General features: G+C 41.9%; 2 protein-coding genes and 1 long non-coding RNA gene across 5 annotated transcripts in view; 1 reads left to right on the top strand and 2 right to left on the bottom strand.

The window, feature by feature from the left end:
* Nucleotides 1-90: 90 nt before the first annotated feature.
* LOC114147101 (leukocyte cell-derived chemotaxin 1) lies at nt 91-16,084 on the top strand. The gene is made up of 7 exons (XM_028021648.1): nt 91-1,599; nt 1,734-1,874; nt 6,468-6,608; nt 7,057-7,170; nt 11,667-11,817; nt 12,659-12,765; nt 14,464-16,084. Exons 1-7 carry the CDS (start codon nt 1,528-1,530, stop codon nt 14,686-14,688), a joined length of 951 nt encoding a protein of 316 aa, XP_027877449.1. The 5' UTR covers nt 91-1,527; the 3' UTR covers nt 14,689-16,084.
* LOC114147102 (uncharacterized) lies at nt 4,902-11,741 on the bottom strand. Its single transcript, XR_003596024.1, has 3 exons — nt 11,607-11,741; nt 10,726-10,790; nt 4,902-5,637 (listed from the first exon to the last, which is right to left on the bottom strand). It is a non-coding gene; the product is annotated as an uncharacterized LOC114147102 (long non-coding RNA).
* A 1,713-nt stretch (nt 16,085-17,797) lies between the features above and the next one.
* The window catches only part of sugt1 (SGT1 homolog, MIS12 kinetochore complex assembly cochaperone), a 33,079-nt gene continuing 27,667 nt past the window's right edge, over nt 17,798-23,209 (bottom strand). For 2 of the 3 annotated variants that reach the window (XM_028021625.1, XM_028021626.1), the window contains exon 13: nt 17,798-18,405. In XM_028021625.1, coding sequence (XP_027877426.1) covers nt 18,304-18,405 — 102 coding nt within the window. In that variant the 3' untranslated portion in view covers nt 17,798-18,303. Of the gene's footprint in view, nt 18,406-22,741; nt 22,813-23,209 lie in introns of all 3 variants that reach the window. The other variant, XR_003596020.1, reaches the window with a different exon arrangement.

Here is a 23,209-nt window from a genome sequence, read left to right as displayed (position 1 = left end):
ACATTGATTTCAATACAGCCAAAAAATACCAAAAAACAACCCCCCACCTCATCTAGCGCAGAAATCTTTTATTGATAAATGTGAGGTGCTGTTTTTTCAAAATTGGCCTGTTTCCATTCAAGAAATTTATTTTTGTAATTCCAATTTCCTGGATTACATGACCAAAACCTGTGAAAGGTCCTTCTGTTTTTTAGTCAGATGGGCTCAAAAACCAAACTTTTTAAAATTCATTCAGCATGCTATGAGAGGCAGGGAAGATTTGGTCAAGAGATGATCTTGACCAAATCTTGCTTTGCTCAAACTGTTCTGCAAAACAGCTGTGTTCCCTGTCGAGCTTTTCGTCTTTTGAAGTTTTTAACAACAGATAAAGCAACTTTTACACACTTGCATCTCAATTTTTAGTGACTTTGACCATTAAAACCCAAACTAGTTCCCCCAGTTCTTCATGCAAATACAACTAAAACCAGATATTTACCTAGTCGGAATAAAAAGACACATGCACCTTTCTTTAAAATCGCTGTCTGAACATAAATTAGATCAAACTTTTCTGGCTTTAGGTCAGTTAAAATCGCCGAAATGATTCCTATTTCCTAAAATCAACAACAATGAGAATATGTCAGATTTATTGTCTCGAAAATGAGAAGTTTACATACAAAATGATTACCTTCTTTAAACAATGATGATGTGATGACTTTGGAAAGTGCCGATGGGTTAACGAAAACGTTTGAGTAAATTGGAGGCATTTTTATTTATTTGCTTATTTTTGTCCACGTGCCAAACGCACACGTAATCCCATCGCCATCATTCATGGATTCAGGGCATGTTTTATTAGCAGCAAACGCTGCGGACGCAGGAGGTAGGTGTAGGAATGCGGCTCAGCGAGAGAGAGAGAGAGGACAGCTTTGGCTCGTCGCCATGTCCATCAAGGAGGAGGGGAAAAAAAACCCAAAAAACCAAAACGGCAACATTCCGCAGGAGTAACCTTTGACCAGTAACTGGGAACAAAATCAGGAGGTAGAGCAGTGCAAAGTTGGGATGGAAGGAAAGAAAGAAAGAAGGAAAAAAAAGAAGGAAAGAACAAACGAACTCCCCTATCCTCACGATTACTGAACAGGTCCACGTCGGCCCTTGCTAAGGTTGTCATAAAACCTAATGATATGAAATCCTGCAGATCAGAGCGGGATCAGACTCATGTAAGTTGCATGAGCAAAAGCCTATGGAAGCTTCAAAAGGGGGGGAAAAAAATGGTTAATGATTTTTTCTGGAAGAAAGCCTAAAAAAAAAAAACCCTCCGAGTTACATTAATGCCTTCTCTGGCTGCTAATCAGCTTGAAGTTACAACCTTAACTTTACCTTTTTTATTAAAAGTTCTAAGAGCTGAAAATGCTCAGCTTGGACTAACAAGTAAAGGTTGGCTGAGAAGTGCCCTCCTCCTTTTCTAAGAAGGAGGAGAGAGACAGGGGGACTTTTGGGGGGGGGTTGAGTGAACTGGGGCTTAAAAAGGTATTTGCCTGTTTGCCTCCAGTCATGGCCGGGAGCTCAGAGAAAATACCCATCGCGACAGCGGAACCAGAGGACCAGCATCAGTTCATGCCACCGGTGAGTTGCTTAGTGCAAGACGGCGCCGTGGCACCCTGCTGTGCATCCCCCTAAGGGTGACCGGGTCAGTCAAACCACAGAGGTCTCATGTGTCGCGGGGTTTTTGTTTTGTTGCTCGTGTCGAACCCGTCCAGGCCTACTCCGCCGTGGCGGTGAAGCCGGCCTCCGCCGGACGCCTGCTGAAGGCCGGGATCGCCGTGCTGGTAACCGGAGCCGTTCTGCTGCTGCTGGGAGCCGCCGGCGCCTTCTACTTCTGGAACAACAGCGAGAAACACGTAAGAGTGACGTTTCACACCTGCGGCTCTGTGCGGGAGAAACTCGCCAGCCCGCCTGAGACGTAACGTGGGTCGGTGAGAAAGAAGGCTGAGAGGACATAGTGCGGACCAATGAGAGATTCTGGTTTATTATTGTGTGCATATCGAAATGTGTTTGTTAGTATTAAAGGGCACGGGCTTTTTTTTTTTTTTACACTTCGTGTCTTTGTTTCAGGGTCGTATCCAGTGGTCCTTTCGTTGCTGCAGGTCCATTAAAGCGCAGATTAAAAACGGGAGGGATGTGACTGATCAGTTTGTACCAGTTTAATAGAACTCAAATACCCCCACACTCCTCTCTGCTTCTCTACATCCACTTAGAAAGAGAAAAGTAAAACAGCTCTCTTTGGAGAAAATGGCAATCCAGAAAGATGTCGGCTGAATATGTTCAAAATGAAGGAGGAAAGAAAAAAAAAAAAGCTCATTAGTCATCGGTGTTGGGATGTCCAACTTGTTTGAATTAAAGTCCCAGCAGATCAAAACAGACGGAGTTCAAAATGAGTTTTTTTTAAAAACATTTTTTTTAAATTGTTGGTATTTAGGCAAAAGGAGAAGTGCAAATCATCCGCCTCCTCTCTGTGGTACAGTGTGAGGCAAATGAAAGGAGCCATTGTGCTGTGGGACCCTGGACTGGAGCAACGAGGTGGAGAGGGGTGGGGTGGGGTGAGGCCCCCTCCTCCCCGTCCCTCTCTCTCTGGTCCGGCCGAAGCTCCGGGGGCAAGAGGTGGAAAACACCAGCGGCAAAATGCAGTCGGCGGCGCGAGCGCTTTCTGCTCCCGAGAGACTGAAAGGGTCTGTGGCGAGGAAAGGCCAGACTAAACCGGGTGTAGAACGTGTGTCTCAGGAAGAGGACGAGAGGGAAGTAATGTGGGACGTTTGTGGGAAAAGTGTCAGGTTTAACTTAGAGAAGGGTAGAGGTGAATGTGAGAGAACAAAAAGACACTGTTCACCAATCGGCATCGTGAGACAGACTGAGGAGTTGGGTTGGTATTTCGGGTTCTTCTTTAAACCTTCTCGGCTACATTTACGTACAGATCTCATTCGTGTCCCACTCGTTTTGGCGTTCCACAGGTCTCTGCTTGAGGGCCATCGCTGTTTCTGCTCCACCTGCTCCCTCTTGGTTTGATATACTGATCTCCTTTAAGGATATTTCCTATCACTAGTTGTGTTTCCATTACAAAAGTCTGCAAACCTTTGTTAATATTCCACTAATATTAAAAAAACAACAACACAATTTTGTAAATGCGGCGTTTCCATTAAATAAGAAATCCAATTCAAATCACAGTTTGCTCTCAGGATAAGTTATTAAATAAATCCCACGCCCTCTTCCTCGTACCACTTCCTGTCCTTCTTGGCTACAGAAAATGTTCCTGTCCCTTTAATTTCGGCGTTCCACAGGACTCTGTTTTGGGCCCACTGCTTTTCCTACCTGCTCCCTCTTGGTCCGATACCGTCACTTTTTGAGAATATTTCCCATCACTGGCTGAGTTGTCGTTACAAAAGTGCGCAAAACCTTGTCGGCATTCTGCTGATGTCAAGAAAACACAATTCCGCAATTGCTGCGTCTCTATTAAATTAAGAATAGAAACATGTCTAAGTAAGCTAGCTCTGGCAATAGGTTATTAAAATTCATTGGCAGCGACGGATGTAAACATCTACACAACATATATTCTTATTTCAGCCACGGCTCTCGGGTGGCTGAAATATTTCATCACCAGGTGTCACAGAAGACGTCAGCGTCTTAGTAGCTGAGATTCCATTACAAATGAGCTACAAACTTTGTTGATATTATTGTGATAAAAAACACAATTTTGCAATTGTGGTGTCATTAAAAAACATTCCGCACCATCATCCTCCAAGCTCTTTCTGTCTTCTTCTTCGTGGTTTAGTAATAACATCCGGCTGTTCATTACGTGACTTGAGTGGAGCAAAGCAAGTATTTCCATTGTGGTTTTGTAAAATACACCAAATTCAATACAGCAAATTAAAAAAATCACCTCATCCTAGCACAAAATCTTTACAAAAAGATATTAGTCTTTTTCCAAAATTGCCTTGTTTCTATTTTGTTCAGCAAAATTGGCAAATTAAGCAAATTTCTTTTCGCAATTTCAATTTGCGCAACTATATGGAAACGCAGCTGTTATTATGCTGATGATATCCAGTTGTATATTTCTTTTCATCCAAATAAAGACTATTTTGCTAAACTTTCTGGATTCAATTATAAGCTGGAGGACTGAAAGTTTTCTTCAAAGTGAACATCTTTGCGCCAGACTAAAAAAAAAAAAAAAAAATTAAGAATAAAGCAGGTTCTTGGGCCTCTTGGTTATGTGGCTAAATCATCGGTTCTAAACCTTCGGATATCCTTCACAGGAAAATCAAGTCAAATCTCTGCTTTGTTGCTGTTTCTAGCATTTGCTAAATATTGCCAAACTTAGTCCTATTGTCTCTCATCCAGAAATGGAAATCTTAATGCATGCTTTTGTTTCGTCCAGTTCGGATTTTTTTTTACATCGCACATGTTTAAACAGAACCTCCACAGATCAGCTGCAGTCTGTGCAGGATGTTGCTGCTGGGCTCCTGACTGGATCTTCATAGTTTTGTAACTCCACTTCTAATTCTACTTCATGGACTCCCTGCTCATTCTCTAGTGCATTTCAAGACATTGGGGAGCCTACATGGACACACACTGATCTGTGCCACAAACCTTTGCGTCTCTACACCCCCATCAGGGCCTTGAGGTCCTGTGACGACTTGCCGATTGTCCCCCCATTCAAACCTAAATACTAGAGCAGACAGAGGTTCCTCTCCTGTGGCTCCAACGCCCTTCCTCCGACTCCAATATCATTTGTTTTGTGTATTTGTTAGATGTAAGACTTTTAAAAAATATATATATTGAACAGCACTATATGAGTAAAGTTTTATTTACTTACACATCAGTGTGAGGTGGATGTCGGCCACAGAGCCTCCAAACGTCCTCACACCTTCTGGCCTTTCCCACGTTTTACGTTACAATGACACAGTTCAGCATGAATTTGCAAAATTTCATGCAGTAGATCGACTAAAACGTGTGCGCTACTGCGAGGGTAAGAATTGCGACACAAGATTTTCAAATATGTTATACCAGCATGATGAGGGAGTCTTGACCGGTAATGACCGGTTCTCTGGGTACATACTTGATTTTCGAACGAATGGTGATTAAAAAGTACATTTTTGTGAATAGTGACAAAACACTTCGGATCAGCATAATGAAGCTTCCAGGAATGCTGGTGTCAGCTCAGCTCCACTGTTACTGTAGCAACGGGAGGAAACGTTTGCTCCTAGAGTCTAAGCAGCATTTCTCTGACGAAGAAATGAACCCGTAATAACTGCCTGACTAATGAACTGAGACACGAATAGGGAACAGTCAATGTGTGTGTGTGTGTGTGTGTGTGTGACCTTGCACTACCATGGTGCAACATTTGCGCTAATTACCAGTTTAAGACACAAAGTACATAGCGACAGATTTGGTGAAAAAGAGACTGTATGATATACTGGGGGAAAAAGAATGAAATTAGTTTCTTTTTTTCTTTTAAGAAATGAATGGTGGTATTTCCAGGGTTTCACCTGGTGGATCTGCGACTCATCATGGGAAGAACTTCTCAGTCCAATGAACGGCTGTAGGCGGCATAATGAGAAGCACTGATGTGATGACATGTTGAAGGCGGAGGGTCGGAAAGAGCAGCAGCGTCTTAAAGAGACAGAAGCGCAATTTCAAGGAGTCAAATCGCAAAGTCAAATTTCTTTTAAGTCATGTTTTTTAGATACAGCATTTTTATAATAACTGAAGGCGACATACTTACTTGATAGTGCTATGAAATGGCACTGTGAGGATGGAAAAGACATAATAGTTCCCCTTTCAGAAACAATGAATGCAAGAAGGTAGCATTCACAGATACTGACCAAAACTGTTGAGATGACAAAATCCCACCAAGAATTGTTTTGGACTAGGTTTTAGTGAAAATATCTTAGTAAACTCAAAATAAGACTAAACAAACTTACTAGTAACCATTTTTTTAAGTAAATAATTCCTTAGTATTGATGAAAAAGCACTTGTTCCATTGGCAGATAAAATTAACTTATAACAAAGGGAAAATGTCAAGTTACGTTAAATAATCTGCCAATGGTAAAAGTATTTAACAATATTAAGGAATTATTTACTTAAAACAAGTCTTTATATCTCGTTAAAAAGTCACTCGGAATTAACTTTTGTCTCATTTCAAGTTCCTTAAGATATTTGCCCTAGAAACTAGACCAAAAATTCTTCGTAGGATTTTGTGTTTTTGCAGTGCAATAATCTTCTATTACCTGGACTTTGCTCTTGAGATTCTCCAAAGTGAAAGTTTATCATTCTGATTACGAGAAACGGTTTAAGTTATGCATTAATTTGTGCTGCTCTGTCACATTAAATCCTAAAAAAACAAACTCACGGAAGTTTGTGTAAAAAAAAAACATGGAAAAGTTTGTGGAGCATGTTCTTTGTAGCTCATTGCATGCATTGGGGTGTGTGTGTGTCCACAGGTCTACAATGTCCACTACACCATGAGCATCAATGGGAAGGTGGAGAAGGGCTCCATGGAGATCGACTCTGCCAACAACATGGAGACGTTCAGCACAGGCAGCGGTGCGGACGAGGCGCTTGAGGTCCACGACTTCGAGATTGTGAGTTTCATGCGAAGCGATCGGAGAACATCGCGCCGCCGTTGGCTGTCTCGGAGGAATCAGTGAGATTGGTCGGAACGACGACGGCTCCTCTTGGGGGTCAGGGGTTGGAAGATCGGCTCATTAACCCGGTGGAGGAATGAAGAACAAGTAGACATCGGATCCCCTCGGGAAAAATCAGTGTCAAGATGCATCGGCCCTCTGATTTCCGGCGCATTCAGACTGGTGGATTTTGACCTTTAATTAAAGAGCCCCAATCAGGCTAATCAGAGAAGTGCGGCGGCGGTTGACGGCTTTGAATATTAAAATTCTGACCTTTAATCACAGTCCCTTTGATCCTTTTTTTTTTCATGTATATTTAAAGTTGTGCACAAATGCATCAGATCTCGAGTGTGACATTATTGGTGAGGTGAACAGATAGAAACTCGCACTTTCAAAACTTTTTCAGGGAATTACAGGCATCCGGTATTCGGGGGGAGACAAGTGCTTCATCAGGACCCAGGTTAAAGCTCAGCTCCCGGATGTGGAGCCTCTGAACAAGGACCCGACCACATTTGAACTGGTGAGATGAATTTCTTTGTGTGTTTTTTTTTTTTTCATTGAAGTATTTGCTGCTCTTTATCCCCGCAATGAGCTAAAATCTGATGAACTGTGAATTTCTTTTGCTTTGTCAAAAACAGGTGATAAATCCTTTATAACATGCTGATTGTTATCATTTTTAGCTTGGACTTCTTCTGCTGCAAACATATCTGCTGGTTATGCTGTGTAACCAACACGCTTCCATCCGTTGTGAAGAGACGGAAACCCGTCTAAAAAGAAATATTTAGTCAGATGTGTGCCCAGCTTGGGCGTGATCTGCTTTGTCTTTGTTCAAAATGCTGTTCAGCCTTCATTCCGTTTATTCAAGAGATGGAAAATTGTAGCTGTAATTCCTCAGCCTAATTATGAATCGTGCTTTGGTTAAAACTAACTCAGCCGGCAGCACAATCGTCAAAAAGGTATTCAGTTCTCTGTACCGCTCAGTTTGGAAGCTAATGGTTCCTCTGCAGTAGTGGTGTTCAAACGTTTTACTACAGGGGCCAACTTGAAAGGACTTATGATTGACCCCCCCCCCACCTGCCCCTCAATTAAAAACTGTGATTCAGATTCAAATTTTAATTAATTTCACCTACACTTCAATTGAATAAAGTTGTAATTTTTTGGGTATAAAGGGGATGTAGAAATCATAGCAGCTCCAAAACAGAAACATTTTCCCACCACGCAGTTTCCTGATTATTTTTGGGATTGAATGTTTTCTGTTTTGTTGATCAGAGCAGCAAGAATGAGATACGAGTCCCTCCTCCCTCGAAACGCATGCATGACTTGGGAGGAGAAACGGCCTCTGTGGCGCCGACCCGATGGTAAACGTCTTCGCAGTTTGTGTCCAGGATGTGTGGGGTCCTCAGAAATGCTAGCAGCTAGCCCTGCACAAGCCCTGATGCGCAACGGAGTGTGAGGGCTATACTAAGAAAAAATTACAAAATCGTAATTACAAGAATGAAGTCATAAAATTATGAAAATACGTCATTAATATCACAGGAATGAAACCACAATGTTATGAGAATAAAGCTATAATATTAAGAAAGTAAAGTTGAAATAATGAGAATAAAGTCGCAATAATTTAAGAATGAAGTTATATTTTGAGAATAAAGTCAAAATAATACAAGAATCATATTATGACTCTATTCTGGTGATTTCACGAATTACGACTTTATTCTCATTCTCGCATGAGTTTATTCTCGTAATAACACAGCTTGTAATTGTATGACTTCATTCTCTTAATTTTATTATTTAAATTTTTGTTGCGTGGGTCTAACACTGTCGTGCTGATGAGTTTTCCGACAGACGGTGCAACCCCCACGGTTGCCAACTCAACAGCTTTCTTGCTATTTTGAGCAACATTTCAGACAAAAAAAAAAAAAAGTGGTATCGGGCAAAATTGGAATCGGCAGATTCAGCTTTTTAAAAGATCGGTAATCGCCGATCGGCCACAAAACTGCAATCGGTGCAGCCCTATTTTTACCCTTAACGCGCGTTTATGTGCAGCATTGTTGAAGTCTAAGGGATTAATAAATGTAGCCCGTGTCGCACGCTTGCAATTACAAATCCTAAAGCTGCTCACAGGTATTTATGAAAACTAATTCTCTATACTTAACATCACTGCTCTAAACAGCTGCCACGTTTTAATTACCGCTAATGCGCGCTCAGAAATCTAAGCAAGTCACCTATCAGGACCACACAAGTGACTAGTAACACACACACACACAGTAGAAGGACTTGCACGTCGTGTGTGTGTGTGAGGATTGTTATCACAAAAACACACCACAGCGTGTGATTGCTCAATTGAGGCTGCGTGATAATTAAAATCATTTAGTTCTGGGTAAGCCTCGCATCCGCGTAAATCCGCATCAGCACCAACCGCTTCCCCGTCGACGCAGACGCGCACAAACACTCCCACGTGAACGCAACAACAACACAATTAATTATCACGCAAGGCTGCTCTTATTGCCTCTGTCTGCCTCATAAACGATCATTTATTTCACATTTGTGCTCGGGTGTGTGTTTGCGTTATTGCCTCATAAATGATCGTGGGCGCGCCGCGCGCGTGTGTGTGTGTGTACGCCATGTGTGAAGCCCGCGTGTGTTTGGAAGACATGGAGATGTCGTTATAATGGTTGCTGCAGGCTGGTCATTTGCTATAATTTAGAATGATGGGAAATATGGGTTAGATAAGTGCACACACACACACACACAAAACCCCCTCCCTGATCCAGTGGGAGCGGGTCAGATAAACTCTTATCAGTCAGACGAGCAGTGAAGAAGGACCCCCTGCTTTTATTTGTCCCTCCAGCAAATTATTTTGAGCTGGGAAAGAAAAAAAAGAAGTAATTTCTGAACGGTTCCCTAAACGTGACTTTGGCTGGTGCAGTGCAGCCTGTGGGCGAGATCATCCCAGCAGACTTTCCCCACTTCCTCTCCTGCGGGCCGTGGGTACACACAACACGTATGTTTGTGCGGCGAGACCTCATTTGGATCTTACGCAGACTCTCGTCCATTCATGACGTCAAACTTCCCCTCTACGCCCCCGTCGGACGCTGACGAGACCCGACGTTACGTGCGTGCGACCAAATGTCAGCGCGAAAGCAAAATCTACATATTGCAGCCCGGAGGGCCTTCGGGCTTGACTTTATAATTCCAAAACGGAGCGTTAACGGGGCACCGATAATGAGGATTAGACTGGGACATGATGCGGAGAGTGTGGGTTATTTAAAAGGGAGTGACGAGATACAGATAAAACCCGGCAGCAAACTATTGTTTTGTTCTTGTTACGTCTGCTTGGCAATGACTTTAGTAGTGATGCACCTTAAAATAGGTACACGTTTTTTTTATATGGGATATTTGCTATACACCAACACAAAGCCGGTTCATAATTATGGAAGGAAAATGATACACGGTTTTGAAAGTACGTGAAGGATGACACTGCAAAAAACCCCACAAAATCTTACCAAGTAATTCTGGTCTAGTTTCTAGAGCAAATATATTAGTACACTTGAATTAAGATCAACTTTTCAGCAAGAAACAAGTGCCTGTTTTAAGTCAACAATTCCTTAATATTGATGACAAAGTACTAGTTCCACTGGCTTTGATAATTTGTCATAAACATTAAGGAATAGTTGACTTGCAACAAACTTCTATATCTTGCTGAAAAGCTTCTTGTAAGTTAGTTTTGTCTCATTTCAAATGTACTAATTTGTTTGCACTGGAAACTAGACTAAAAATACTTGGTAAGATTTGGGGTTTGCAGTGCAAATGAAACCCTGCAACAACAAAAAAAGAAGAAAAAAAAAGCTGGCTTCATAGGTCACTTAATTAAAATGCAATCTGCCCACTGTGATCGTGCTGAAGGACTGGGTCTAATTCTTTGTGTTTCCACAGATACGTTCCGTTGACCTTTCGGCGTGTTTCTTTCCAAGTTCAGCTCTATTTTAGATGTTTAAGCAAATGTGCGGCTGGAGCTTTTAATTGCCTGAACTATTTGTGATTGCCACTCCAGATAATTAGCAATGGATGTCATCACCTGTGGGACCTTCTAGGATCCCCGTGGCGGCTAAGTGTTGGCAGCTACCAGGTCTGAGAAGTAGGCTGAAAGACAAACAGAAAAATATATTGAAACCTTAAGCTTAATATGGATTCTCACATCAACATATTCTGTAGCAAGTAATATAGTAAGTTCATCTTAAGTAAATTAATACATAAAAGTCTCACTTTATTTCTCGTGCTGTAAATTATTTGAATGGTTATTTGCTACCCAGTGTGACCTTGATCTAAGATGGGTTACAGTTTTTATTGTCCCCAGATAAGGGGAGCTAAATGTTGGCTAAAACTATCAAACTTTCTTACCTGTTAAACTACAAATGTGTCTTTTTCCAGACCAAGTAGTATTGTGGATTTGTAATGTATACATACATAACATCCCTGTAACTATGAAACATGTATGTTTCTATGAAAAATTCATAAAACTCTTACTAAACAAGCTTCGACTCAGCGGCGTTAGCATTATGCATCCATATATTAGCTATGGAAGCCACAACAACTGGAGTCACGGGGCCGCGATAGCGTAAAACTGGCCAATCATAGACTAATTATTGTTTCTTCTTCTACACTTTGTCCATTATTTAACAGGGTGAGTTGATACGTTGACAGATTGATATTTTGAGATCACAGACAGCTAATAAAGTTCATAAAAGGCGCACAGCCATCTACAGGTGTTAATTTCCCCCCCGAAAAAACGTCATTAAACAGTATCGCTACGGGTCCCTGAATGGTGCGCGCATGGGACGTTCAAGGCGCTCGTGCAGCTAATGACGTTTTTGGCGTAAATTCGACGCCATATTTATGGCAAGAAAGTGAAGCTCCCGTCGTGGAGAGTAGGTTATCTGAAGACGAGGAAGAACAAACATGTACGGATACGACTGGCTGTGGCTCTGAGTGCGCTTCATTTTCATTCGTTCCCTGCAGGGCGACGAGGTGATGCCAGCCAAACTCGAGGACGACCTGATCCTGGTGGCAGCAGGCCCGCCTCTGTCCGACTCCTCCTTCCTCAGCAGCAAGATCATGGACCTGTGTGGAGACCTGCCCATCTTCTGGCTCCGTCCCACACACTCACTGGGTATGAGTGAGTGTGTGGGACTCACACACACTAAAAAAAAAAACCAACCCAAAAACATTTCAGATCTGACACAGAAAGGATTTGAACAGCCAAACAGAGTGCTTACACGGAACAAAGACAACATGGGTCAAATGGGTTGAAGTATTTTTCTATTTAACATCGCAGCCGTTTGATCTGAATCGTGTTTTTGAAGTTTCTCACAGAGCGTGAATGGAGAATTTTTAGCATGCAGTGAGGTCAAAGGTTATCTCTGTATATATATATATATATACAGTATATAAAGAGAGAGAGTACAGACCAAAAGTTTGGACACACCTTTTAATTCAATGAGTTTCCTTTATTTTCATGACTATTGACATTGTAGATTCACACTGAAGGCATCAAAACTATGAATAACACATGTGGAAATATGCACTAAACAAAAAAGTGTAAAACAACTGAAAATACCCCTTATATTCTAGTTTCTTCAAAGTAGCAACCTTTTGCTGTGATCACTGCTTTGCACACACTCTGCATTTTCTTGATGAGCTTCAAGAGGTCGTCACCTGAAATGGTTTTCACTTCATAGGTCAACCTGCCCTGTCAGGTTAATAAGTGGGATTTCTTGCCTTATAAATAGTCATGAAAATAAAGAAAACCCATTGAATTAGAAGGTGTGTCCAAACTTTTGGTCTGTACTATATGGCTATATATACATATATATAAAACCATTTGTTTATCTTCCTACTTCATCGTCTGATAATCTTGAAAACCGTTGCCCGGGAAATGGCCGTGCGACATTAGTGTCACTCCTCTCCTAAATTTGGCCCGCTGTCAGACGGTGACGCTGTGATGTGTGCAGGCGGCCAGAGGAAGAGCAGAGCCGCTCCTCGCGAGCGCCGGCAGGCAGCTGCTGCGGTGGAGCACGAGGACGGGGGGCCGCAGCTCAACCCGGAGAACCCCTATCAGGTGAGTCACACGCGCTCCCTCCGCGGTGTTTACATCCGGCCGGAGCGCTCCGAGCTGTCCGTTCGGATACGACGGGCGCTACCTGAGAAGGCCTTTCCCCCGCGGAGAGTTTCTCACATCTACGGGAGCCGCAGCAGATGCTGGGGTCACGGCGGAGGGGCCCGGCACGTCACTGCACATCTTTTAGTGTATGTGTTTTCTCCGCGCGGCTGTCTAAAGCTTTCCTTTTCAGGAATGAGGCTGTATGAATAATTTCATCGCCCCCAACCCGCTGCATTTCTTCTCCATATTTATGCAGAGGTTTTTGAGTATACCCAAAAATTGTACTCAAGAGTAGTAGCGCTATTCAACATGTTTTTACTTGAGTAAAAGTACAAAGTAGCCGTCCAAGAAAGTACTCAAGAGTAAAAAGAAGAATTTTGTTGAAGAAAAGAAGCCTACTTTGTAGTAACTGATCAAAGCACGAATCATTTAAATATTTAAAAATTACATCAGATGGAGCAAAAATATGTTATGTGGAAATTTTAGTATTTTAAAGGGGCAGTGTTATGTGTTTTCTAGTTGTATAGCACAGTTTTATAGTACAACAGGGTAGGACAGGGTAGCTGAGTCTAAGCAGATTAACTTGAGTTGCCATAAAAAGGCTGTATATATCAAACATGCCTTAGTAATTTAGTGCCTTAAAATTGGGCCTCTGTCTCTTTAAGAAACTCCTCTTTCTGAAACTCCACCTTCAGACTAATTGCTCCTCTAGTAATCCTTTAACATTTTTACCAACATTTCACTAAGAAGTAGCTCCTCTATTGAGCTCTGCACATGTGCAGTGCCACCAGGTGTTTGCTAATGTCTGCTGGCTAGTCTGAAGGAGCTGAGTGGAGGCGGTTATGGAGGAGAGCTTGGAAACTGCAGCTCTGAGGAGGAACTTTGTTGTTGAAGGCGGGGCTAGGTCACCCACAGGCATTTTGCACAATTTGAATGGTTGCCATGGAGATTAAAGGATTTCTCAAACATGCACGAAAGAATCAAGACGGCACTCCAGGTATGTTTTTGATGATGGAGCAACATTATAACATAATCTAAAGCTAAAAAAAAGTAGATTTTATGTAATACTACCCCCTTAAGGACCAAAATGAAAAATAATTCATGTAAATAGCATAATTACAAAATAGCAAAATCAGGCAAAAGAAGCAGTTTTCCAAATCAATTTCTTTCCATCTCAAGCTTCGGAAACATTAACAAAAACTTCAGGTGCGTGTCTGATGGATTTTTGGTTCAAACGTGTTTGTTCTTCATTCAGTGAAGTTACTCACAGTGGGTAGAGCATCCAGAATTTTTGCTCATGTAAGAGTAGCGATACTTCATAGTAATATTACTCAAGTAAAAGTAAGCGAGTAAATGTAGCTAGTTGCTATAAACCTCTGCCTCCTTACACATCCTCCCTTCCTTTCCAGCTGCTCAGACTTGCAGCCTCCTCTCCTTTCATCACAGCCCTGACAGGCAGGATTAAATTGAAAACTAACAGGGGAAAAAAAAAAAAAAAAACCCACGTGTGACCTCCCTGCCTCCCAATCCTGCCAGCTGAAAAATCCATATTTAACAGGGCTGAAATGAGATCTCTTTCACTGCTAAACATGCCCACGAGGAAAACGAGCCACTCAAGTCTGACTGCTTCCCCCCTCTCTTCCCTCCTCCCTGCAGCGTGGGCTGGAGGGCGAGCAGGGCGCCATGGACATCGACCCCATGCTGGACCACCAGGGCGTGTGCTGCAGCGAGTGTCGCCGCGGCTACACCCACTGTCAGAGGATCTGCGAGCCGCTCGGCGGCTACCAGCCCTGGCCGTACCACTACCAAGGCTGCAGGGTGGCCTGCAGAGTTATCATGCCCTGCAAATGGTGGGTGGCGCGCATCATGGGGCTGGTGTGAGAAAACCACCGCACTCGCCCGAGATGTGGCAGAGCCCGGGAGGGAGGGACAGGGTTCAAAGGGAGGTGAGATGAAGGGAAAAGTTATTAAAAAAAAAAAAGAAGAGGGAGTGGGGGGAGTTACTTAATAACATCTACTGTAGGTAGCTGAGTCTAAGCAGATTTGTTCAAAAGCAACTTGCATTAGTAGCTGTGTTTATGAATTCTAGATGCATATAAAGCTGATCTGACACTAAAAGGCAAACGCAGTGGCGGCACATCCTTTCATGCTGTTAAAACACACACACACACACTGCAGCTACTAATCTGGGGTCCTCTGAGCTAGAGCACAACATGCTACCTAGAAAACAGAGAAGGCGACATTACTTCATGTAAACGCATAGGAAAAGCTTGCATTAATAGAGCCAGTGATTGACATTGCCTAAAATTCTGTACATAAATATCTACAAAGACCTCCAGAAGAAGTCGGTGGATTTACAGGACCGCACATCTGGAGGTTTCCGAAGTTGAATAATAGAAACTTCGATGCATTTTATTGTTATTTTAGGATTTTATGTGATAACTCGCCATGAACGTGGTACGTGGGCAGAGTTGGAGGGAAGGGTTAAATACAGGGCAATGGTGGAAGAAAACCTGTCTTTGGGCATTCCGCCCCTTTCTGAGGCCGCCCTGGGTAACTGCCCCTATGAAACCCTTCCACCAGAAGCCAGAGTTGCATAAGGATTTGGTTTAGAAATGTAAAACAAGCTGAAATTCAATCAGTTTTAATAACAAATAATAAAAACAGATGTCATATTTGATTGGCTGTAACCTTCCAGGTGGCTCTGATTAGCAATACAATATTAATAGGCATCAACCTTTCCTACATCTTGGTGACCAAAATGCTAACAATCAGGAAGAGAAGTCATTTATGGCTCTGTCGTAATCAAAGCAGTCATCACAGTAACATTACAATGTCACCGTTTCTCACTATTGGTCAGATTCACAGATACGCTTTCATGCTAGAACGCCCAAGATCCAGAGATAAAGCAAATAGATGCAAAAATATGAGATGTTTGTAGTATCCCCACAGCATGATGCTTCCACCACCACGCCAGGTGAATTGAAGGTGATGGATTGTACTTGTAATAGGGGGTATCAGAGTAAAGACACATCACACTTTTAAGATTATTTGTTAAGAAACACGTTTCACTTTACAACCGTGCGCCATTTTGTTGAATGAAAACCCAAATAAAACCCATTGGAAGAGGCTCCAGGGGGGTGAACACTGTTAACGTTTCAGATAAAATTAGCTTCAACTCTTTTCACGAGTTGCCTTTAACAAATGTAGCTGTACCTCCATTCCAAACTTTTCAAAGTGCAATATCATGAAATAAATTTTTTTTTTTTAAAGTAAACTTCTAGGTTTCAAGCATTTTTATTCCGTTATAGATCAAAAGAATATACGTTATCTGATCACACGTCTTGTGTGTATCGCCGGGTTCCTTCAGTGTTCTCTGAGAAGCGTCTCATCTGGTCCCTGCTCCAAAGGCCCCAGCAGAAAGTTTTTCCAGAGTTCTTTAATGTGAGAGTCGAAGATCTAGAACTCTTTAATGAGACTAAAGACTCTGCAGCCGTCACGCTCCCAGATCTTACCCACGATGCAAAGCGCTTAGCTCCTTTTGATGTCGCAGAGCCGCCTCGGGCAGGGGTAGGGGGTAAGGATGGGGCGGTGTGTTTTTTTGTGTGTGTGGGAAGCATACTAGGGGTGTGTGTGTGTGTGTGAGTGAGAGAGAGAGAAAAGTAAAGTGTCACGGAGCTAAGAGTTCCATCTAGAGTCACAAATGGCTGTTTGATCATCAGGAGAGATGAAACGATGTGTGATGAATTTAACACTTAACTCAGTGTGAGAGGCTTGATGATGTGGTTAGGGAGGCTGATCCATATTAATGCTCTCCTGGCTTGGTAGGACGCGCCCCCCCCACCACAGTTGCAGCTGCTGCATACCGGGTTTCTGCCTGTTTCACCAACTTACATTGAAGAGCTTTTTGAGAGCACTGTGAATAAAATTTAAGACCTATATTTCCACAGAAATATCCAAACTTCATTTATATAACTGGCAATAAATCTGAACTTACCCATGATGGACACAAACGGTAGCTAGCTAGCAAGGGAGTATTAGCATCTAGTTAGCAGTAGCCTCAACCGTCTCGAGTCACAGAACGCAATGAAGATGTCTGAGTCAAACCTGTGTGACAAAAAAAAATTTACATGGAATATACGACAGAGGGGTGCGATACTGCATATTGGTATTGCTCCATAGTGGCGATACCAATACTGATACCGATACTTTTTATTTAAGTTTGATATCAAACATCTGACCTACTGGTGGTTTTCTGGTTTAACATAATTTGGATTAAATTTATAAGTGTCTATGAAATACTTTAATAATATTAACTTGATTTGTGTGCATTTTTCCTAAATAAAGTGCAAAAAAAGAGAATTCCAGCAAATCACAACAGACTCTTTCAGGTAGAGCAGGTTAGAAACTGCAATACAAAAATAAAACTAAATTTGAAGAGGGAAGCTGGAACTGAAGCATTGATCTTACCACTCCAATATCGAGCCGATATGGTCTTGGTATCGACATTATCGATATTTTCTATCGATTTGGCCACCTCTAATATACAAGATGAATTAGTCCTGTCAAGACAAAATTTAATAGCTGCAATTAACATGCCACCTTAATTTTTAAAATGAATTTAAAGCCTTAATTTAAGACTTCTTAAAAATGCACCGACACACTGTGCATTTACAGTACGAACGCTTCCCTCGTCTTCAGCTGCATCCTTGTCCTTGGACAAACAACCTGAGGTGAGGGGGAACTTCTTCGGTCTCGATACCGATCACGCTGCAGTAAGTAAACCGTGTCCTCAAGGCGTCAGCCGTATCTCAACCGCCTGCTCTCGTATCAGTTATACCACATTTCACCGCTGCCGGCGTGCAATCCCAGCACGCGGCTTCCCCTCCCCGTCCCAATACGCTGCCGTCTTTGAGTCTTGAGTGATGCGTTCAGGGACTTCCCGTCCCGTTCGCAACAGACTCCAGACAGTAACAACACAGTACACGGATTTACAGCCCAAAGAAGAAATCTTTTTTATTTACAATGAGCACTGGTGCAGACTCTTCACAGGAAGAAAAAAAACAAGTTTCACTTATAGTTCTTATCCTAAGCAATTGTACATTTTTTTACACGCTGTTGAAGATGGCAAATTGTGAAAAGGCTTCCAAACAGAAAGGCTGTGGTTGTTTAGAGGAAACTCGTCTGAAGGCTGAATCGCTGCATTTCAGGTCTACCGATCACCTTTGTAAGTCTGTCGGCCTCTAAAGAAAAAAAAAAAAACAACAATAGATCATTCGCATTTCAAACCCAATCAGTTGATTAGCTTGGTTTCGGTGGAGCGGTGGTGTGAATGCAGCGCCTCCTGGAGGAAGGAGGCTAAAGAGTAGACCGCGGTGCAGACGGCCGAGCAACGAGGGATCCCGAAGGAGCTGAGGTGGGCAAGAGTATAGACAGACGATGTTTAAAACTAAACAAAAAGGAAAAGAAAAGAAAAAAAGGGACGCAGGGGGACATTCAGTATTTCTTGAACTCCACGTCTTCTGGTGGCTTCACGTCCACCTTCCTCGTGCCAACGTCGCTCCAGTTGGTGCTCAGGACCGTACCACCAGACTCCATCTGCACAAGGAGGAGAAACAGATGATTACTATAAGTTTTTTTTTTTTTTTTTAAGTTCTTATTATTTTTTCAGTTGTGTTAAAATGTGCCAAAATATGCAAAAAATAAAGGTTCACACTACTCCGGTAAAAGTGGAGCTGGCTACATAAATATAATATTGCCATCAGTTGTGGTAGATTTCTCCTGTTTTTACTGTTTTCTGTCACAATGTAATGTTTAAGTGCACCAATCTGATTTTAATAATAACCAGAGAAAACGTATATATATACTAAACAGTTTGAATTGAGAATTGAATTGATAATTCATTGACAATCCACACCAACTTGGCTCTCTGTGGAAATGATGTTAAATCACAAGGCCAGTTTATTTGTATAGCACATTTAAGCAACAAAGCAGTTCAAAGCGCTTTACAAAATGATAAAATAAAACAAAAAAACAATAAATTTCAGGGGCAAAATACAGAGAAGTTGCCAATTATGTGACCCGATCAAAGGCATCTCTAATCAGGAGGGTTTAGAGTTGATTTAAAGTAGCACAGTGTTTCAGCAGTTTTGCGGTTTTCTTGAAGTTCCTTCCAGACATGAGGAGCAAAAACCCTAAATGCTGCTTCTCCATGTTTGGATGTGGTTCTGGGGATGCAGAACCAGAATCAGAACCAGAAGACCTGAGTGACTTGGAAGGTCAGTCTGTAATGTATTGCGGTGCCATTCAGCCGTTCAGTGATTTATTCACTAGCAGCAGTGTTTTAAAGTCTGCTCTCTGAGCTACAGGGAGTCAGTGGAAGGACGTGTTCTGGGTCTTTCTGGGCAGACCTGTGAAGACTCTCGCAGTAATCAATGCGACTAAAGAAACACTCTCCCCTGCTGCATCTTTATTTCCACCACTCTTCCCTTTCCTGGCTTTTTTTTGTTTTTTATTGAGCGGCGGCGTCGCAATGTAGACGGATGCTTGCGCCGCTCTAGCGCTGGTAAACGTTGGGGCAAACGCCTACTTGGCATGAATGTTAAAAAGAGTCGCAGGTTAATTCTGCTGGGAAAGACGGCGAATGATTCTCTTAAGGTTGAAACCTCACACTGATCACTGGGACATGTGCAGCTTCCCTCAATTAAAATAACGTTCTATAAACGGAGTTTCCCCCCACTTTTCCATTTTTTTGTGTCGTTTTGACTTTGGGGCGTGTAAACTTTGCACTCAGCTCCTCTCTTAGAGCCGGTGACAAATCAATGCCTGTAGATAAGTGCAGATGGATGTCTTCTTTAAGAGGCTTTGGGTCGCTGTCGGTTCAGGAGTGTGAGCGTGTTACACATCCACCGAGAAAGCCTGTATTTTTTGGGGGGGGTTTGTCTCGAGTTCGGAATCCAAATTAGCCCGGGTCTCTGTCATTAAAGCGCATTTCGCGACGGTCAATTTGCGGCCGGCATCAACATTACTTAAGATTATTAGAGTGAAAAGACCAGAGCTGCCTCTATCAAAAGGTCAGCTCTCCACAAAACGCGCAGAGACTGACATTAGAGATTTCTTCTCCGTTTTATTTCAAAGGACTACAATGGGTTATTTTCTGCACAAGCTCGGAGTGTGTTTGGAATTCCTCGGGTCCTTTAAATTGTTAAAACTCACATCGATCTGCTGGGTTTCCAGCAGGAAAACCAACCCTGAGCCCAAACAGCAGACGACTGCTTGTGCAGCCGCAATTACCAATAAAATCAGGCTGTACGTATCAGTGTTTGTTTCGTTGTGTATATCTGTAGATTGCCTGTAAGAAGTGACTCTACCGATGTACAAATGAGAGCTAAAAAGGCAGAATGAGGTGAGCTAAGAGGGAAAAACACAAGTCTTTTTTTTTTTTTGCTAGATTAGGAATGATCTAATGAGGATCCAATTAGGGATTTGTTTATAAGTCTCAGTCATCAAATCAACAGCATTTATAAGCTTGGTTCTTAGGTCAGATGAAAGAACCGTTTTTTATAGGAGCTAGTGACGGCTTATGGAGGCCAACACCCAATCAACAAAACTCCGAGAATATTTAAAACTCCAGCATCAGTTTCTTTTAAGTGGCTTTTAAACAAGGGATGCCTATCCTACCGACTGCGACACAAAGCGGCTAAATCATTTGTGTCGTCTAATTTAACACGAGACAAAAAGACAAAGATCAAAACACAGAGAAAAGTTGGATAAGCATCAGTGTCTCTTTTGCTTCCCATGTTTGTTTTGATGTCGCAGCGTTTGTGCGGGTCAATACGTTAACACAGATCTGCGCTTAAAATTGACATTTTCAGCCAAATCCCTTAATGTTATTTCAAGACTCGTCTCCCGATCGCCGCCCGTCTTTTATTATTGCCAGGTGGTGGTGATAAACCGAGCTGCTGGTTCCGATCGGCTCGGAGACCAAGCTGATAGGAAATATGAGGGGTTCATAAAAACCACAGGGTTAATAAACATGAATTTCTCCTGTGGGCATTAATAAAGACAGAAAGAAAGACAAACTGAAGGAAAGAGACAGAAACAAGAAATAAGACAAAATGAAAGACAAAAACACAAAGACAGAAAGAAAACTAAAGGCAGGGAGAAAGACAAAGAAGGCAGAAGGAAACATAGAAAGAAACAGAAAGATAAAAAAGCAAAACACAAAGGACAGAAAGAAAGATAGACAGAAAAAAGACAAAGACAGACATTTGATCTATCCATCTATATATCTATAAGAATACAACATCTATTTCCATGGATACCGAGATAAATAATATAATTTGTGTGGCTAAGTGCCCTTGTACTACGATCTTCTCCAAATCCTCTGAATAAAACCTCTGAATAACTTTGGCTGTGGAAAAGAACCAACTCAGAACCGGCTCTAGGACGGGCTCTGGTTAAGCTCCGGATCTCTTTGGAGGGGGAAAAAAAGCCTATTTCTGAGACATTAACAGTGTTTAATAAACTCGTGTCTTTGCTCCCGCTGACAGAGCGTAGCACGCAAAGCAGTTTGCTGAAGTGCTAGGCTAACAGATAGCATGTTTCCTCTCTGTTTTGATACGACTTGTTGATCATTCTGAAAGTAAGATATTTCCGTGTGGTTCCACTTAATCCCATGTCAACAAAACTTGCAGAGCTTTCTGCACAGAATCATCTTTAACTATCTGAAGTCCATCTGTACACAGGAAGTGACATCACAGACAGGGAGACGTTGCAGCCTTTCATTATAAATTATGAAAACCCTTAATTACAACGTGGGGGAATTACAACGTATTCTGTCGACGACATACCCCAAGCGTCCTGACGTTCAGTTTTGCGGATTGTGCACACAACAACAGACCTGGTTAAAATTCCACCGATTCAAACATGGCTGCAGCAGAGACGGATCTCAACACCCGCCTGGGCTTTTCTTTAAAAGCGCACCGAAGTATTTGTCTGCAGTAAAGGCCGTTGATATGGGAACTGCCTACGGAGGCACACAGCACTTTTGTTGATGGCTGGGTCAACAACCTTGGTGCCCTAATAATGGCAGTAGTTGGGTTTTCTCTGTATTTGTTCCTCAGGTTGTGCAATGAATTAACCTTTAGTTGCGTTCAATGCCAAACAGCTTCTCTAGGTCTGCTTAATGCAGCTAAATTATATAGACTGGATTAAAAAAAAAAAAAATCAAGATATTCAATTACCTAAATGAAAAGGAAAAACAGTAGTTCATCATGACTACCATCAATGTCACTCAGTTGTGACTGGGTTGGGGTTTTTTTTCAGCAGCAGTTTAATCTTAAAGGAATTTAAATGCACTTGAACAGAGAAACGCAGAGAAGTGCGGTCCAATAAAACGTGACGTTAACAGTTTACTGATATTTGCGACTTTTTTTTGGCTTGATTTTCTTTTTTCTACACCAAACAACTAAGGCTGTCGCAGTAACAAATTTTGCCGGACGACAAATTCTCAGAGAAGTCACAGCGATAAACGATAAAATTGTTGTTTTGAGACCATTTTAAAGTAATATAACGGTATGGGTGATAATAATGAAAGAACACATGCTCAAAAAATCAACAAACTTTCAATTCTAATGAACATTTAACACTGGAAGATGTTTTAAATATCCAAAATAAATACACAAAACAACAAAAACAAAAAGTAAAATGAATTATACTTCGATCATCCGGTTTTTGGGAGAAAGAGAGAGAAAAGACAAAAACAATAAATTATGCAAAAGGAGATCATTGAGTTTGTTTTAATTTATCATGCAATTAATTGATTTATTGCTTATTGCGACAGGCCTAACAAGAACTTTGGGGCGTTGACAAAAACTTCTAGTGACTCAGTCAAACCCATTATTTTTAATATTGTGTGTAATCTCTAAGCCACCTTTATTTAAGAAGATATTTCTCCATTTCTCCTCTCAGTCTCGGCAGCACAAACATCTACACAGCTGCTCTCTACAAACAGAAGAAGAGGGAAAGCAGACTTTTAGAGAATTTTGTCGCGATTATTTGTTTCCCCCCCACTCCCCCCCGGACTCCTGCCACTTGGACACTTATCAAGCTCTTCCTGCCTCTAAACTACAATAAGACCTTCATCGGATGAATGCAGACAAGGAAACATCCGCAGCCCACAAGATTTATTACATTTTTATATAGAGTGGACCTGAAACTCTATTTTCTTTATTTTCAGTTCTCAGAAAGATCAATACAAGAGTGATGAGAAAAAATGCTTCCTTTCTGCACACCTAAAAAAAAAAAAAAAAAAAAGGCCTGTAAAGAGCAACGCGTGGCATTGCTTAAGTTTTTTGCAGTTTACACTTCGCTCACAGTAGTGAACGAGTGAACGTGCAGC

The sequence above is a fragment of the Xiphophorus couchianus genome, chromosome 6 (assembly GCF_001444195.1).
Source record: "Xiphophorus couchianus chromosome 6, X_couchianus-1.0, whole genome shotgun sequence".
Lineage (NCBI taxonomy): Eukaryota > Metazoa > Chordata > Actinopteri > Cyprinodontiformes > Poeciliidae > Xiphophorus > Xiphophorus couchianus.
Note: the sequence above shows the minus strand (reverse complement) of the source record. Positions and strands in the feature narration are given on the sequence as shown.

Bases quoted from the DNA above. Each gene is read 5' to 3' on its own strand.
- LOC114147101 (XM_028021648.1), top strand. From the start codon at position 1,528: ATGGCCGGGAGCTCAGAGAAAATACCCATCGCGACAGCGGAACCAGAG. The intron at 1,875-6,467 runs GTAAGAGTGACG...GTGTGTCCACAG, and splicing joins GGAACAACAGCGAGAAACAC to GTCTACAATGTCCACTACAC. The intron at 6,609-7,056 runs GTGAGTTTCATG...AAACTTTTTCAG, and splicing joins AGGTCCACGACTTCGAGATT to GGAATTACAGGCATCCGGTA.